Genomic DNA, 14689 nt, shown 5'->3' with positions numbered 1-14689 from the left:
TCTCTATATCTCTATATCTCTATATCTCTATATCTCTATATCTCTATATCTCTATATCTCTATATCTCTATATCTCTATATCTCTATATCTCTATATCTCTATATCTCTATATCTCTATATCTCTATATCTCTATATCTCTATATCTCTATATCTCTATATCTCTATATCTCTATATCTCTATATCTCTATATCTCTATATCTCTATATCTCTATATCTCTATATCTCTATATCTCTATATCTCTATATCTCTATATCTCTATATCTCTATATCTCTATATCTCTATATCTCTATATCTCTATATCTCTATATCTCTATATCTCTATATCTCTATATCTCTATATCTCTATATCTCTATATCTCTATATCTCTATATCTCTATATCTCTATATCTCTATATCTCTATATCTCTATATCTCTATATCTCTATATCTCTATATCTCTATATCTCTATATCTCTATATCTCTATATCTCTATATCTCTATATCTCTATATCTCTATATCTCTATATCTCTATATCTCTATATCTCTATATCTCTATATCTCTATATCTCTATATCTCTATATCTCTATATCTCTATATCTCTATATCTCTATATCTCTATATCTCTATATCTCTATATCTCTATATCTCTATATCTCTATATCTCTATATCTCTATATCTCTATATCTCTATATCTCTATATCTCTATATCTCTATATCTCTATATCTCTATATCTCTATATCTCTATATCTCTATATCTCTATATCTCTATATCTCTATATCTCTATATCTCTATATCTCTATATCTCTATATCTCTATATCTCTATATCTCTATATCTCTATATCTCTATATCTCTATATCTCTATATCTCTATATCTCTATATCTCTATATCTCTATATCTCTATATCTCTATATCTCTATATCTCTATATCTCTATATCTCTATATCTCTATATCTCTATATCTCTATATCTCTATATCTCTATATCTCTATATCTCTATATCTCTATATCTCTATATCTCTATATCTCTATATCTCTATATCTCTATATCTCTATATCTCTATATCTCTATATCTCTATATCTCTATATCTCTATATCTCTATATCTCTATATCTCTATATCTCTATATCTCTATATCTCTATATCTCTATATCTCTATATCTCTATATCTCTATATCTCTATATCTCTATATCTCTATATCTCTATATCTCTATATCTCTATATCTCTATATCTCTATATCTCTATATCTCTATATCTCTATATCTCTATATCTCTATATCTCTATATCTCTATATCTCTATATCTCTATATCTCTATATCTCTATATCTCTATATCTCTATATCTCTATATCTCTATATCTCTATATCTCTATATCTCTATATCTCTATATCTCTATATCTCTATATCTCTATATCTCTATATCTCTATATCTCTATATCTCTATATCTCTATATCTCTATATCTCTATATCTCTATATCTCTATATCTCTATATCTCTATATCTCTATATCTCTATATCTCTATATCTCTATATCTCTATATCTCTATATCTCTATATCTCTATATCTCTATATCTCTATATCTCTATATCTCTATATCTCTATATCTCTATATCTCTATATCTCTATATCTCTATATCTCTATATCTCTATATCTCTATATCTCTATATCTCTATATCTCTATATCTCTATATCTCTATATCTCTATATCTCTATATCTCTATATCTCTATATCTCTATATCTCTATATCTCTATATCTCTATATCTCTATATCTCTATATCTCTATATCTCTATATCTCTATATCTCTATATCTCTATATCTCTATATCTCTATATCTCTATATCTCTATATCTCTATATCTCTATATCTCTATATCTCTATATCTCTATATCTCTATATCTCTATATCTCTATATCTCTATATCTCTATATCTCTATATCTCTATATCTCTATATCTCTATATCTCTATATCTCTATATCTCTATATCTCTATATCTCTATATCTCTATATCTCTATATCTCTATATCTCTATATCTCTATATCTCTATATCTCTATATCTCTATATCTCTATATCTCTATATCTCTATATCTCTATATCTCTATATCTCTATATCTCTATATCTCTATATCTCTATATCTCTATATCTCTATATCTCTATATCTCTATATCTCTATATCTCTATATCTCTATATCTCTATATCTCTATATCTCTATATCTCTATATCTCTATATCTCTATATCTCTATATCTCTATATCTCTATATCTCTATATCTCTATATCTCTATATCTCTATATCTCTATATCTCTATATCTCTATATCTCTATATCTCTATATCTCTATATCTCTATATCTCTATATCTCTATATCTCTATATCTCTATATCTCTATATCTCTATATCTCTATATCTCTATATCTCTATATCTCTATATCTCTATATCTCTATATCTCTATATCTCTATATCTCTATATCTCTATATCTCTATATCTCTATATCTCTATATCTCTATATCTCTATATCTCTATATCTCTATATCTCTATATCTCTATATCTCTATATCTCTATATCTCTATATCTCTATATCTCTATATCTCTATATCTCTATATCTCTATATCTCTATATCTCTATATCTCTATATCTCTATATCTCTATATCTCTATATCTCTATATCTCTATATCTCTATATCTCTATATCTCTATATCTCTATATCTCTATATCTCTATATCTCTATATCTCTATATCTCTATATCTCTATATCTCTATATCTCTATATCTCTATATCTCTATATCTCTATATCTCTATATCTCTATATCTCTATATCTCTATATCTCTATATCTCTATATCTCTATATCTCTATATCTCTATATCTCTATATCTCTATATCTCTATATCTCTATATCTCTATATCTCTATATCTCTATATCTCTATATCTCTATATCTCTATATCTCTATATCTCTATATCTCTATATCTCTATATCTCTATATCTCTATATCTCTATATCTCTATATCTCTATATCTCTATATCTCTATATCTCTATATCTCTATATCTCTATATCTCTATATCTCTATATCTCTATATCTCTATATCTCTATATCTCTATATCTCTATATCTCTATATCTCTATATCTCTATATCTCTATATCTCTATATCTCTATATCTCTATATCTCTATATCTCTATATCTCTATATCTCTATATCTCTATATCTCTATATCTCTATATCTCTATATCTCTATATCTCTATATCTCTATATCTCTATATCTCTATATCTCTATATCTCTATATCTCTATATCTCTATATCTCTATATCTCTATATCTCTATATCTCTATATCTCTATATCTCTATATCTCTATATCCGCATTGTTTTGCTTTTGGCTATATACCCTCAGTGATCACTCTCAGAGGAGACTACAGCATGTCGTCCGCAAAGAGCAAGGGTGCCAAGGCACAGGCTTATTTTGCAACCTGTACCTCTTGTGCGGCTATGTTACCTGCAGGTTCCACCTACCCTCACTGTGTGCAATGCTCGGCCCCTGTGGCACTCACTCAGCCGGAGCCTCGGGCACTGGTGGGACCCTCGGCTCAGGTAGAACCGCCGGCTTCCACTGTCCAGGTGGCAGGGACAGACTTTGCAGTTTTGGCTGAGAAACTCTGAGTCGCTTTCACAATCCATGGCTCAGTCTATGGACAGATGGTCTGCTAAGATACTAGAAGCCTTGCAGTCCAGATCGGTCACACAGGCCCCGGGCACTGAGTTCATCGCCCCCAGGCCCCTCTCGGTCGGTGCAGCAGAGTGCTCCTGGGGTGACACCTAGGTCCCACGGGGAGGACTCCGACACGGACCGCAGTCCCAGACCGGCTAAGTGGGCTCGCTGGAAACCTTCCCCGGCTTCATCACGCTGTTCGGGGTCGCAGCATGAGGACTCTCTGGAGGATGAGGCGGAGGTCGCAGCTCAGGGCTCTGATCCTGACGTTGCTCTCAATCTTGATACACCTGAAGGGGACGCCATAGTAAATGACCTTATAGCGTCCATCAACCAGGTGCTAGATCTTTCTCCCCCACCTCCACCTATAGAGGAGTCGGCTTCACAGCAGGAGGAACACCAGTTTAGGTTTTCCAAATGTACAAGGAGTGCGTTTTTCGATCAATCTAACTTCAGAGATGCTGTCCAGAAGCACAGAGCATTTCCGGACAAGCGCTTTACTAAGCGCCTTAATGACACACGTTACCCCTTCCCCCCCCCCCCCCCCCCCCATGACGTTGTTAAGGGTTGGGCTCAGTGTCCCAAGGTGGATCCTCCAGTCTCTAGACTGGCGGCTAGATCCGTAGTATCAGTGGCAGATGGTTCATCGCTCAAGAATGCCACTGACAGGCAAATAGAGCTCCTGATGAAATCCATCTATGAAGCCATAGGCGCGTCTTTTGCTCCGGCCTTTGCAGCCGTGTGGGCACTCCAAGCTATCTCAGCTTGTCTGTCTGAGATTAATGCAGTCACACGTACCTCTGCTCCGCAAGTTGTGTCTTTGACTTCTCAGGCATCGGCCTTTTCGTCCTACGCCATGAACGCCGTCCTGGACTCAGCGAGCCGTACAGCGGTAGTGTCCGCCAATTCGGTAGCAGTCCGCAGGGCCATGTGGCTACGCGAATGGAAGGCAGACTCTGCTTCCAAGAAGTTCTTAACCGGTTTGCCATTTTCTGGCGACCGTTTGGCGAGCAATTGGATGAAATTATTAAACAATCCAAGGGTAAGGACTCGTCCTTACCCCAGTCCAAACCAAACAAACCTCAGCAACGAAAAATTCAATCGAGGTTTCGGTCCTTTCGGCCCTCAGCCAGGTCCCAATCCTCCACGTCCAACAGGTCAGAGAAGGGCCAGAGGAACTCTTCTGCATGGCGGTCTAAGTCACGTCCTCCAAAGACCGCCGGAGGAACCGCCTCCAAGGCGGCCTCATGACTTTCGGCCTCCCCAAACCGCATCCTCGGTCGGTGGCAGGCTCTCCCGCTTTTGCGACGCCTGGTGGCCACATGTCAAAGACCGATGGGTGAGAGACATTCTGTCGCACGGTTACAGGATAGAGCTCAGCTCTCGTCCTCCGACTCGTTTCTTCAGAACATCTCCGCCCCCCGAGCGAGCCGATGCACTTTTTCAGGCGGTGAACACTCTGAAGGCAGAAGGAGTTGTGATTCCCGTTCCCATTCAAGAACGTGGTCGCGGTTTTTACTCCAACTTGTTCGTGGTGCCAAAAAAGGACGGATCATTCCGCCCCGTTCTGGACCTCAAACTGCTCAACAGACACGTGAGAACCAGACGGTTCTGGATGGAATCTCTCCGTTCTGTCATCGCCTCGATGTCCCAAGGAGACTTCCTAGCCTCAATCGTCATCAGGGATGCTTATCTCCATGTGCCGATTGCACCAGAGCATCAACGCTTCCTGCGTTTCGCCATCGGGGACGAACACCTTCAGTTTGTGGCACTGCCTTTCGGCCTGGCGACAGCCCCACGGGTCTTCACCAAGATCATGGCATCCGTGGTGGCGGTCCTACACTCTCAGGGCCACTCGGTGATCCCTTACTTAGACTATCTCCTAGTCAAGGCACTCTCCTGGGTGGCATGTCAACACAGCCTGACCATTGCTCTGGAGACTCTCCAGAGGTTCGGGTGGATCATCAATTTCCCAAAGTCAAAATTGACACCGACCCAATCACTGACTTACCTCGGGATGGAGTTTCATACTCTCTCAGCGATAGTGAAGCTTCCGCCGGACAAACAGCGTTCGCTGCAGACAGGGGTGCACTCTCTCCTTCGGACCCAGTCACACCCCTTGAGGCGCCTCATGCACTTCCTAGGGAAGATGGTGGCAGCAATGGAGGCAGTTCCCTTTGCGCAGTTTCATCTGCGTCCACTTCAATGGGACATTCTCCGCAAATGGGACAGGAGGTCGAAGTCCCTAGACAGGAACGTCTCTCTTTCACTGGCAGCCAAAACCTCTCTTCAGTGGTGGCTTCTTCCCACTTCCTTGTCGAAGGGAAAATCATTCCTGCCCCCATCCTGGGCTGTGGTCACGACGGACGCGAGTCTGTCAGGGTGGGGAGCGGTCTTCCTCCATCACAGGGCTCAGGGAACCTGGACTCCGACAGTCCTCCCTTCAGATCAATGTTCTGGAGATAAGGGCAGTGTATCTAGCCCTAAAGGCGTTCCATCGGTGGTTGGAGGGCAGACAGATCCGCATACAGTCGGACAACGCCACGGCGGTCGCGTACATCAACCACCAGGGCGGCACACGCAGTCGTCAGGCCTTCCAAGAAGTTCGGCGGATTCTGCTGTGGGCGGAAGCCACAGCCTCCACCATCTCCGCAGTTCACATCCCGGGCGTAGAAAACTGGGAAGCAGACTTTCTCAGTCGCCAGGGCATGGACGCAGGGGAATGGTCTCTTCACTCGGACGTGTTTCAAGAGATCTGTTGCTGCTGGGGAACGCCGGACGTCGACCTCATGGCGTCTCGGCACAACAACAAAGTCCCGGCATTCATGGCACGGTCTCAAGATCACAGAGCTCTGGCGGCGGACGCATTAGTTCAGGATTGGTCGCAGTTTCGACTGCCTTATGTATTTCCTCCTCTGGCACTGCTGCCCAGAGTGTTGCGCAAGATCAGGTCCGACTGCCGCCACGCCATCCTCGTCGCTCCAGACTAGCCGAGGAGGTCGTGGTACCCGGATCTGTGGCACCTCACGGTGGGTCAACCGTGGGCACTCCCAGACCGACCAGACTTGCTGTCTCAAGGGCCATTTTTCCATCTGAATTCTGCGGCCCTCAACCTGACTGTGTGGCCATTGAGTCCTGGCTCCTAGCGTCCTCAGGGTTATCTCAAGATGTCATTGCCACTATGAGACAAGCCAGGAAACCAACGTCCGCCAAGATCTATCACAGGGCTTGGAGGATCTTCTTATCCTGGTGCTCTGATCGGGGTTTTACCCCCTGGCTGTTTGCCTTACCCACTTTTTCTTTCTTTCCTTCAATCCGGAATGGATAAGGGTTTGTCTCTCGGCTCTCTCAAGGGACAAGTATCGGCGCTTTCCGTGTTTTTTCAAAAGCGTCTAGCCAGGCTTCCGCAGGTCCGCACGTTCCTGCAGGGAGTTTGCCACATAGTCCCACCTTAAAAGCGTCCGCTGGAACCCTGGGATCTTAACAGGGTGCTAACGGCTCTTCAGAAACCACCTTTCGAGCCGATGCGGGATGTCTCTCTATCACGCCTTTCGCAGAAGGTGGCCTTCCTAGTGGCAGTCACATCACTTCGGAGAGTGTCTGAGCTAGCAGCGCTGTCATGCAAAGCCCCCTTCCTGGTGTTTCACCAGGATAAGGTGGTTCTGCGTCCGGTCCCGGAATTTCTCCCTAAGGTGGTATCCCCTTTTCATCTCAATCAGGATATCTCCTTACCTTCCTTTTGCCCTCATCCAGTTCACCAATGTGAAAAGGATTTGCACTTGTTAGATCTCGTGAGAGCACTCCGGCTCTACATTTCTCGCCCTGCGCCGTTCTGATGCACTCTTTGTCCTTGTCGCTGGCCAGCGTAAGGGGTCGCAGGCTTCCAAGTCAACCTTGGCTCGGTGGATCAAGGAACCGATTCTTGAAGCCTACCGTTCTTCTGGGCTTCCGATTCCTTTGGGGCTGAAAGCCCATTCTACCAGAGCCGTGGGTGCATCCTGGGCATTGCGGCACCAGGCTACGGCTCAGCAGGTGTGTCAGGCGGCTACCTGGTCGAGTCTGCACACTTTCACGAAACACTATCAGGTGCATGCCTATGCTTCGGCAGATGCCAGCCTAGGTAGGCGAGTCCTTCAGGCGGCGGTCCCCCACCTATAAGAGGGGGCCGTTTTTCGGCTCTTTTTATCGAGGTATTCTTTTACCCACCCAGGGACTGCTTTTGGACGTCCCAATTGTCTGGGTCTCCCAATGGCGCGACAAAGAAGGGAATTTTGTTTACTTACCGTAAATTCCTTTTTCTTCTAGCTCCTATTGGGAGACCCAGCACCCGCCCCTGTTCCCTTCGGGCTGTTTGTTCTTTTGTGTACACATGTTGTTCATGTTGAATTGTTCTTTTGGTTCATGGTTTCAGTTCTCCGAACATCCTTCGGATTGAATTTACCTTAGACCAATTTATAAGTTTCCTCCTTCCTGCTTTTGCACCAAAACTGAGGAGCCAGTGATGCACGGGAGGGTGTATAGGCAGAGGGGAGGGGTTACACTTTTAAGTGTAATACTTTGTGTGGCCTCCGGAGGCAGAAGCTATACACCCAATTGTCTGGGTCTCCCAATAGGAGCTAGAAGAAAAGGAATTTACGGTAAGTAAACAAAATTCCCTTCTTTTTCAAGATGTTAAAGCGACCTCCATGGGCTTTCACTAACCACAAAGAATTCGACAAAAAAAACAAACGCATGGAGGTCCTATACCTCGTTGCATTTAATTTCTTCGAAAATGGGGAGAGGCTACTTTTCAGTGGATCACCCGGTATCCCGGTTCTCCAACACTTCTTTTTTTTTTTTTTTTTTTTTTTTTTCCCTCCTTCGTATGGGACCTTGCTGTAACCAGGATCCAAGAAGTCCCTCAACCTATCTCCCTTTCCAGGGCTCTCGACTTTTCGGCAAAAAACTGGACTAGATCATCTCTGATGCCACAGGATGTGAAAGTACTTTTCTTCCACAACAGAAGCTAAAACGTCCACCCTTCTAGAGATGCTCATCTGATCATTCCTTTCACCATTTTTCATCCAGAATCTGTCACCAAGAGAAGTATCAAATCTCCAGAGAGAATAACTGGCGTTTCTTCCTTGGAACACTCTCAGGGTGGTTGTTCACCTTCTCTTGTTCGAGATGAGTGCCTTATTGTAGTTGAGGACTCTGGGTTTTGTTTTCTATGGCTAAAAAATTGTTTTCCAACCCTCCTACTATCATTGTAGCTTCTTTGTATCCTGCTCCACCTTCAACCCCAAAGAACCCTCCATCCCTGGTTTCTTCAAGGCCATCAATTCTCTCCTCGGGTCCAGTGTCATCATTCATGTTCCATCTTGGGAATGTGTTTTCAGGTCTCTATTCAAACTTGTTTATGGTTCCAAAGACTGCTGTCCATCCCATCTAGGACCTCAGGTTATTGAACAAACGCATCCGTCTCTGCCACTTTAGAATGGAGTCGCATCGTTCAGTGATGGACTCCATGGAACCTGAGGAGTTTCTATGCTCCAGTAGACATTCAGGATGCCTACCTGCACAGAATCTTGTCGTGTGTAGTTTAGGATTCCCACTTACAGTTCACCTCACTGCCGTTTGGCCATCCCCTGTGGCCAGAGTCTTCATGAAGGTGATGGCAGCAGTCATGGCCATTTTTCGAACCAAGAGCATTCTTGTCATCCCTTTTACCTGGACAATATCTTGATCAAAGTACCTTTTTCTATTCTATCGGCATGTCGTGAGAGTTTGCAAATCACCCTGGACACTGATTCTCCTCTTGCCTGGATCATCAGCAAAACAAAGTTGTCTCTGATCCCGGCCCAACGTATTGTTTACCTGGGAATGCTGTTTGACACCACACGCATAAGAGTCCTCTTGCCCAAGGACAAGTACTCTGCCCTTTTTAAGAGGAACTTATTCTCTCAGATGCCCCTCTCCACACTCTCTCCGATTCTCCATGAGTGTTCTGGGTAAGATGGTAGTCGCAATGCAAGCAGTACCATTCGCTCAGTTCTACACTTGCCCCTTCAGCTTTTTCGTTTTTTGTTTTTTTTTTTTTTTTTTTGGGGCTTATCTTTGAGGTGTCACACCCCCCCCCCCCCCATCTTTCACGTGCACAATGTCCTGTGGTAGCGTCTCTTAAATGTTGTGCTTTTGGTCCAGAAATTAATTTGTAAACCTACCTGGAGGAGTCTGTGCTCTGAAAGCTTGCACACACCTTTTATTGGCTAAGCTGAAAATGTATCACTCCTATGTTTGCTATTTTGGGGCATAAAAGTATTTACACATATTGGTACACGCCAGCTTTTTCGGGCAATAGAATATTTTGACGTCAACCACCTTTTTACAGATTATATAAAACGTTTCATAACTACTTAGAATATAATAGTGACCACTTTCCATGTTGCAGAGAACCGGCACTATGGAGAGACAAAAATGAATGACCACAGTAGCCGGTCCCATACAATATTTAGGATGGTAAGTTTGTTTGTTTTTTTTTTTTTTTTTTCTTCTCTCCCCTTTCATTAAAATATATTGATCTGTATAGATTAGAAATGTGAAAAATGTGTTCAAATAGAATGTAATACGGTTTTATTCCTTGCTAACATATTTCTTTAATAATAGATTGTTGAAAGCCGTGAGAGAAATGACCCAGGGAATTCTGAAAACTGTGATGGAGCAGTTATGGTGTCTCATCTAGTGAGTAATGTATTTAGTGGCAAGAGCTTTTCCCAATAAAGATTTCGATCACCTATCCATAGGATTGGTGACAAATGTTTTGACCCCCACCCCCCCCCCCACCCCCTGTATTTCTTCAGAATCTTGTTGATTTGGCCGGGAGTGAACGAGCAAGCCAAACAGGGGCTGAAGGTGTCCGGCTTAAAGAAGGCTGTAATATCAACCGCAGCCTGTTTATCCTCGGACAAGTCATTAAAAAACTCAGTGATGGCCAGGTTGGGTATGTGTATTGACTGACTTTTACTTAAGATTTTGCCTTTTTTAATTTTTTTTTTTTTTTTCTTTCTTTGAGTAGTAGATACAAAATCTGAAACAAAAAAAATTAACTTTTTTTTTTTTTTTTTTTTTTTTTTTTTTGGTGCCAATAGTGGATTTATTAATTATAGAGACAGCAAGCTAACAAGAATTCTTCAGAATTCATTGGGTGGCAATACGAAGACTGTAATGATTTGTACTATTACACCTATATCATTGGATGAGACCCTGAGTACTCTGCAGGTAAGTAATAGTAGTTTCTTTTATCTTTGTTCTGCTTTCCTTAAAAGCACCACTCCATCATGTTTTTATATCTAAGTCCCCATCTTCTGGCAGCTTTTATCTGTTTTTAAGCTTCGGTCTTGTCGTTCTCCAGCACTTTGTAACTTCCCAGTTGCTCCAGTCACAAATCAATGCAATTCTATGAGCGCTTCATTCTGACCTTGTTCTGGATCGCATAGACTTGCAATGAGAGATTGTGACTACAGTTCGGGTTCGGCCATCACTAAAGGTCGAGGTCCGTACCAGACAGTGTCCATGCACGGACACTGAACACAGACTTCTTAGGGAAATCCATTTTAGTGTTTGGGTTCCGTCAGTCAGATACAATTTGAAAGAAGCAAAATGGGGAGTAAAGCAGGACAATTATACTTAGAGTTTCCGCATGGTTGTCACACTGCTTCCAGGTTCGCTTCTTAAACCGCCGGAATATTCACGGTTTCCCCCACTAACCCTCTGTGACTGTGTCTGTGATTGATTGCAGCTAGACTGCTGGCATCTTGTGATTGATTTCCCTAACACTAGCTGGGTCTCAGAATGGAGTATAAAAATAAATAATTGGGAAAAAAAAAAATGGCATAGGGTCTCCCGTATTTTGTTACCCAACTCGGGTAAAGCAGACAATAAGGCTATGTGCCCACGCTGCGGAAAATGCGCGGATTTTGCCGCGGATTTCTCGCGGAAAAGCCGGGGATTTTCCAGCAATCTGCAGCACAGCTACTCCCCAGCCATTTCTATGGCATTCGGGAAATGCTGTGCCCACGCTGCGGATTTTTCCGCAGCGGAAATCGTGCGGTTTTTCGTGCGGAAAAATCTGCAGCATGTCAATTATTGTTGCGGATTTCTCCGCAGGGTCTCATATACTTACCTGCCTCACCGGAGTCACTTTCTCCGTCCGGTGTACAGGAGCGCGGTGAATCCAGGTACAAGGAAGAGGTGGGCGGAGCCTGCACGAGCTCCGGTCTCCGGTCATGACAGCCGGAGCTAGTTCAGGCCCGCCCACCTTCTCCTTCAGGCGCTGAGAGAGTGACCCGGCTGCCGGAAAGAGAGGTGCTGCATGATGGAGGTGAGTATGAACTCCCCCGATCACTGCAGCACTTGTTCTGCATTGAGGATGCAGTGCCGAAGCCATGGTACTATATCCTCAATGCAGAATGCCCGCACCATATCCGCAGGACATTCCGCAGCATGGAAACAGACAAAAGTTGTGGTGCTGTTTCCTGGGAGCACCTGCGGAATGTCTTGCGGATATATCCGCAGGACACTGTCCCCGTGGGCACATAGCCTAAGACTCGTATTTTGATGCACACAATGTGGCTTTTTAAGTTATTGAAGTCATTTAAATAAATTAAAAAAAAAAAAAAACCCTGTTGTGTGGTTTCCCCCGCGCTTCCCCTCCCCAGCCTAGATAAAGCAGACAGCTGGGAGCTGGTATTCTCACTGGGGAGGCCCATGGTTAACCAATCTCAAACACCTGTCAAGGAGTGTGGGGAAGCAGCAAATATTCATGGTAATTAATGAGCACGTCCAGAAGCAGTGTGACAGCCTATCAGTATAACTGTCCTGCTTTAATCCCTGTTTTTTTGCTTCCTTTTGCAGCCTCCTAGCCCTTACTACCAATTTACAGCACATAAGTTCAGGTTCCCACAGAATCTTATATCAGGTTCTGGTTAATGCCCGGCTGAACCTGAACATCTATGGGTTCCCCCATATCTACTTGTGATGTAACTTCTTACTTCTGCCAGTCAGCAGTTAGTCACAAGATGACCCTGTGGGACCAGAGCGACTTTAAAAAAATGATGAAAATGCCAGAGTATAAGACCAGAGGCAGGGGACTCAGATTTAAAGCACCATTCCAGTGCTGAAATAAAAAAAATAAACACTTGAGTGGTGCTTTAACCCCTTATCAAAGTATGACGCAATACCGTAGTATGACCTGTATTGGCTGCTGGTGCATGGAGCTGACTTGGAAGATGAGTTTGCACCATACCTGGCAGATGCCGCATGTGCTATACAGCTGGCAGCTACCAATAAGGCAAGCTTTGATCACTGTTGGGAAATGAGGGCACAAAATGTTTTTCTTTTTTTTGCCCCCTCACCATTTCATTACATGCACACACTAAGGTCCCACCTTCACATGTCCGTATAAGAACACATACGTGTGGCACAGTAAATCTTGACCATCCATTTCTTTGTCGCTCCATTGGGAGACCCAGACAATTGGGTGTATAGCTTCTGCCTCCGGAGGCCACACAAAGTATTACACTTAAAAGTGTAAAGCCCCTCCCCTTCTGCCTATACACCCCCCGTGCATCACGGGCTCCTCAGTTTTTATGCTTTGTGCGAAGGAGGCTGACATCCACGCATAGCTCCACATCTTAGTCAGCAGCAGCTGCTGACTATGTCGGATGGAAGAAAAGAGGGCCCATATAGGGCCTCCAGCATGCTCCCTTCTCACCCCACTCTGGTCGGCGGTGCTGTTAAGGTTGAGGTACCCATTGCGGGTACATAGGCAGGAGCCACATGCTGTTTTCCTTCCCCATCCCTTAATGGGCTCTGGGTGAAGTGGGATCCTAATCGGTCTCCAGGCACTGAGGCCGTGCTCCCTCCGCAGCCCCTGGGGAATCTGCTGGACAGGAGCCAAGTATCGTCAGGGACAAGGCCCTGCTACTGTGAGGTACTGTGTCCCCGTGGGGACCGCGCATGGAGCGCTGATACCCTATACACTGCAGCACTGCTGGGTGTGTTAGTGTGCCGGGGACTACCGCGCCGGCCGCGCTTATAACTTTAGTCCCCGGCTTTTGCGGCCTAGTAGCGCATACTCCCGCCCCCAGGCCTGTCAGTCAGGGGAAGGGCGGGACGCTGCACAGAACGTCAGCGCTGAGGGCTGGAGCATACTCTGTATCCTCCCCCCTCATTCAGCTCAGTGGGGCTCCAGATTCCCGCACTTTCTAGGGCACGCCCTTGGCCCCCTCCTCCCCACAGAACGCCGGCAGCCATTCCTGTCAGCTCTTCTGACGCTGGAGAGGAGAGAAAGCTCTGGGAGGCCCAGGCAGGGAAGTTGGTGATCACACAACCGCTTTCAGCGGTCGGTAAGCAGCACCTGTGGTGCTGGCCCCACTGAGTGCGTAGTGTATATGTATATGTATATGTATATGTATATGTATATGTATATGTATATGTATATGTATATATGTGTATGTGTATGTAATAAATATATATATATATATGCTTATATGCTATAAATCTACACTGTACGGTCGCACTGTTGATTTTTGGCTATATACCCTCCTGGATTGTACTCAGAGGAGACAACAGCATGTCGTCCGCAAATAGCAAGGGTGCCAAAGCACAGGCTTACTTTGCAACCTGTACCTCATGTGCGGCTATACTACCGGCAGGTTCCACTGACCCTCATTGTGTGCAATGCTCGGCCCCTGTGGCACTTACTCAGCCGGAGCCTCTGCTACTGGTAGCCCAGGTGGAACCACCTGCTACCTCTGTCCAGGTGACAGGGACGGAGTTTGCAGTATTTGCTGACAAACTGTCTGAGACTATGGATAAATGGTCTGCTAGGATACTAGAAGCCTTACAGTCCAGACCGGTAACTCAGGCCCCGGGCACTGTTCAATCATTGACCCCAGGCCCCCCTCATTTGGAGCTGCATAGTGCTCCTGG

At 44.2% G+C, this 14689-nt stretch overlaps 1 protein-coding gene across 12 annotated transcripts in view; it reads left to right on the top strand.

The window, feature by feature from the left end:
• Positions 1 to 14689, top strand: part of CENPE (centromere protein E) — a 383839-nt gene that overhangs the window by 163466 nt on the left and 205684 nt on the right. For all 12 annotated transcript variants that reach the window (XM_075350238.1, XM_075350220.1, XM_075350205.1 and 9 more), the window contains exons 7-10: positions 10149 to 10216; positions 10364 to 10438; positions 10558 to 10697; positions 10846 to 10975. In XM_075350238.1, coding sequence (XP_075206353.1) covers positions 10149 to 10216; positions 10364 to 10438; positions 10558 to 10697; positions 10846 to 10975 — 413 coding nt within the window. The remainder of the gene's footprint in view (positions 1 to 10148; positions 10217 to 10363; positions 10439 to 10557; positions 10698 to 10845; positions 10976 to 14689) is intronic.

The sequence above is a fragment of the Anomaloglossus baeobatrachus genome, chromosome 1 (genome assembly GCF_048569485.1).
Source record: "Anomaloglossus baeobatrachus isolate aAnoBae1 chromosome 1, aAnoBae1.hap1, whole genome shotgun sequence".
NCBI lineage: Eukaryota > Metazoa > Chordata > Amphibia > Anura > Aromobatidae > Anomaloglossus > Anomaloglossus baeobatrachus.
The sequence above is the reverse complement of the archived record's forward strand: the minus strand, read 5'-3'. Positions and strand labels throughout refer to the sequence as shown.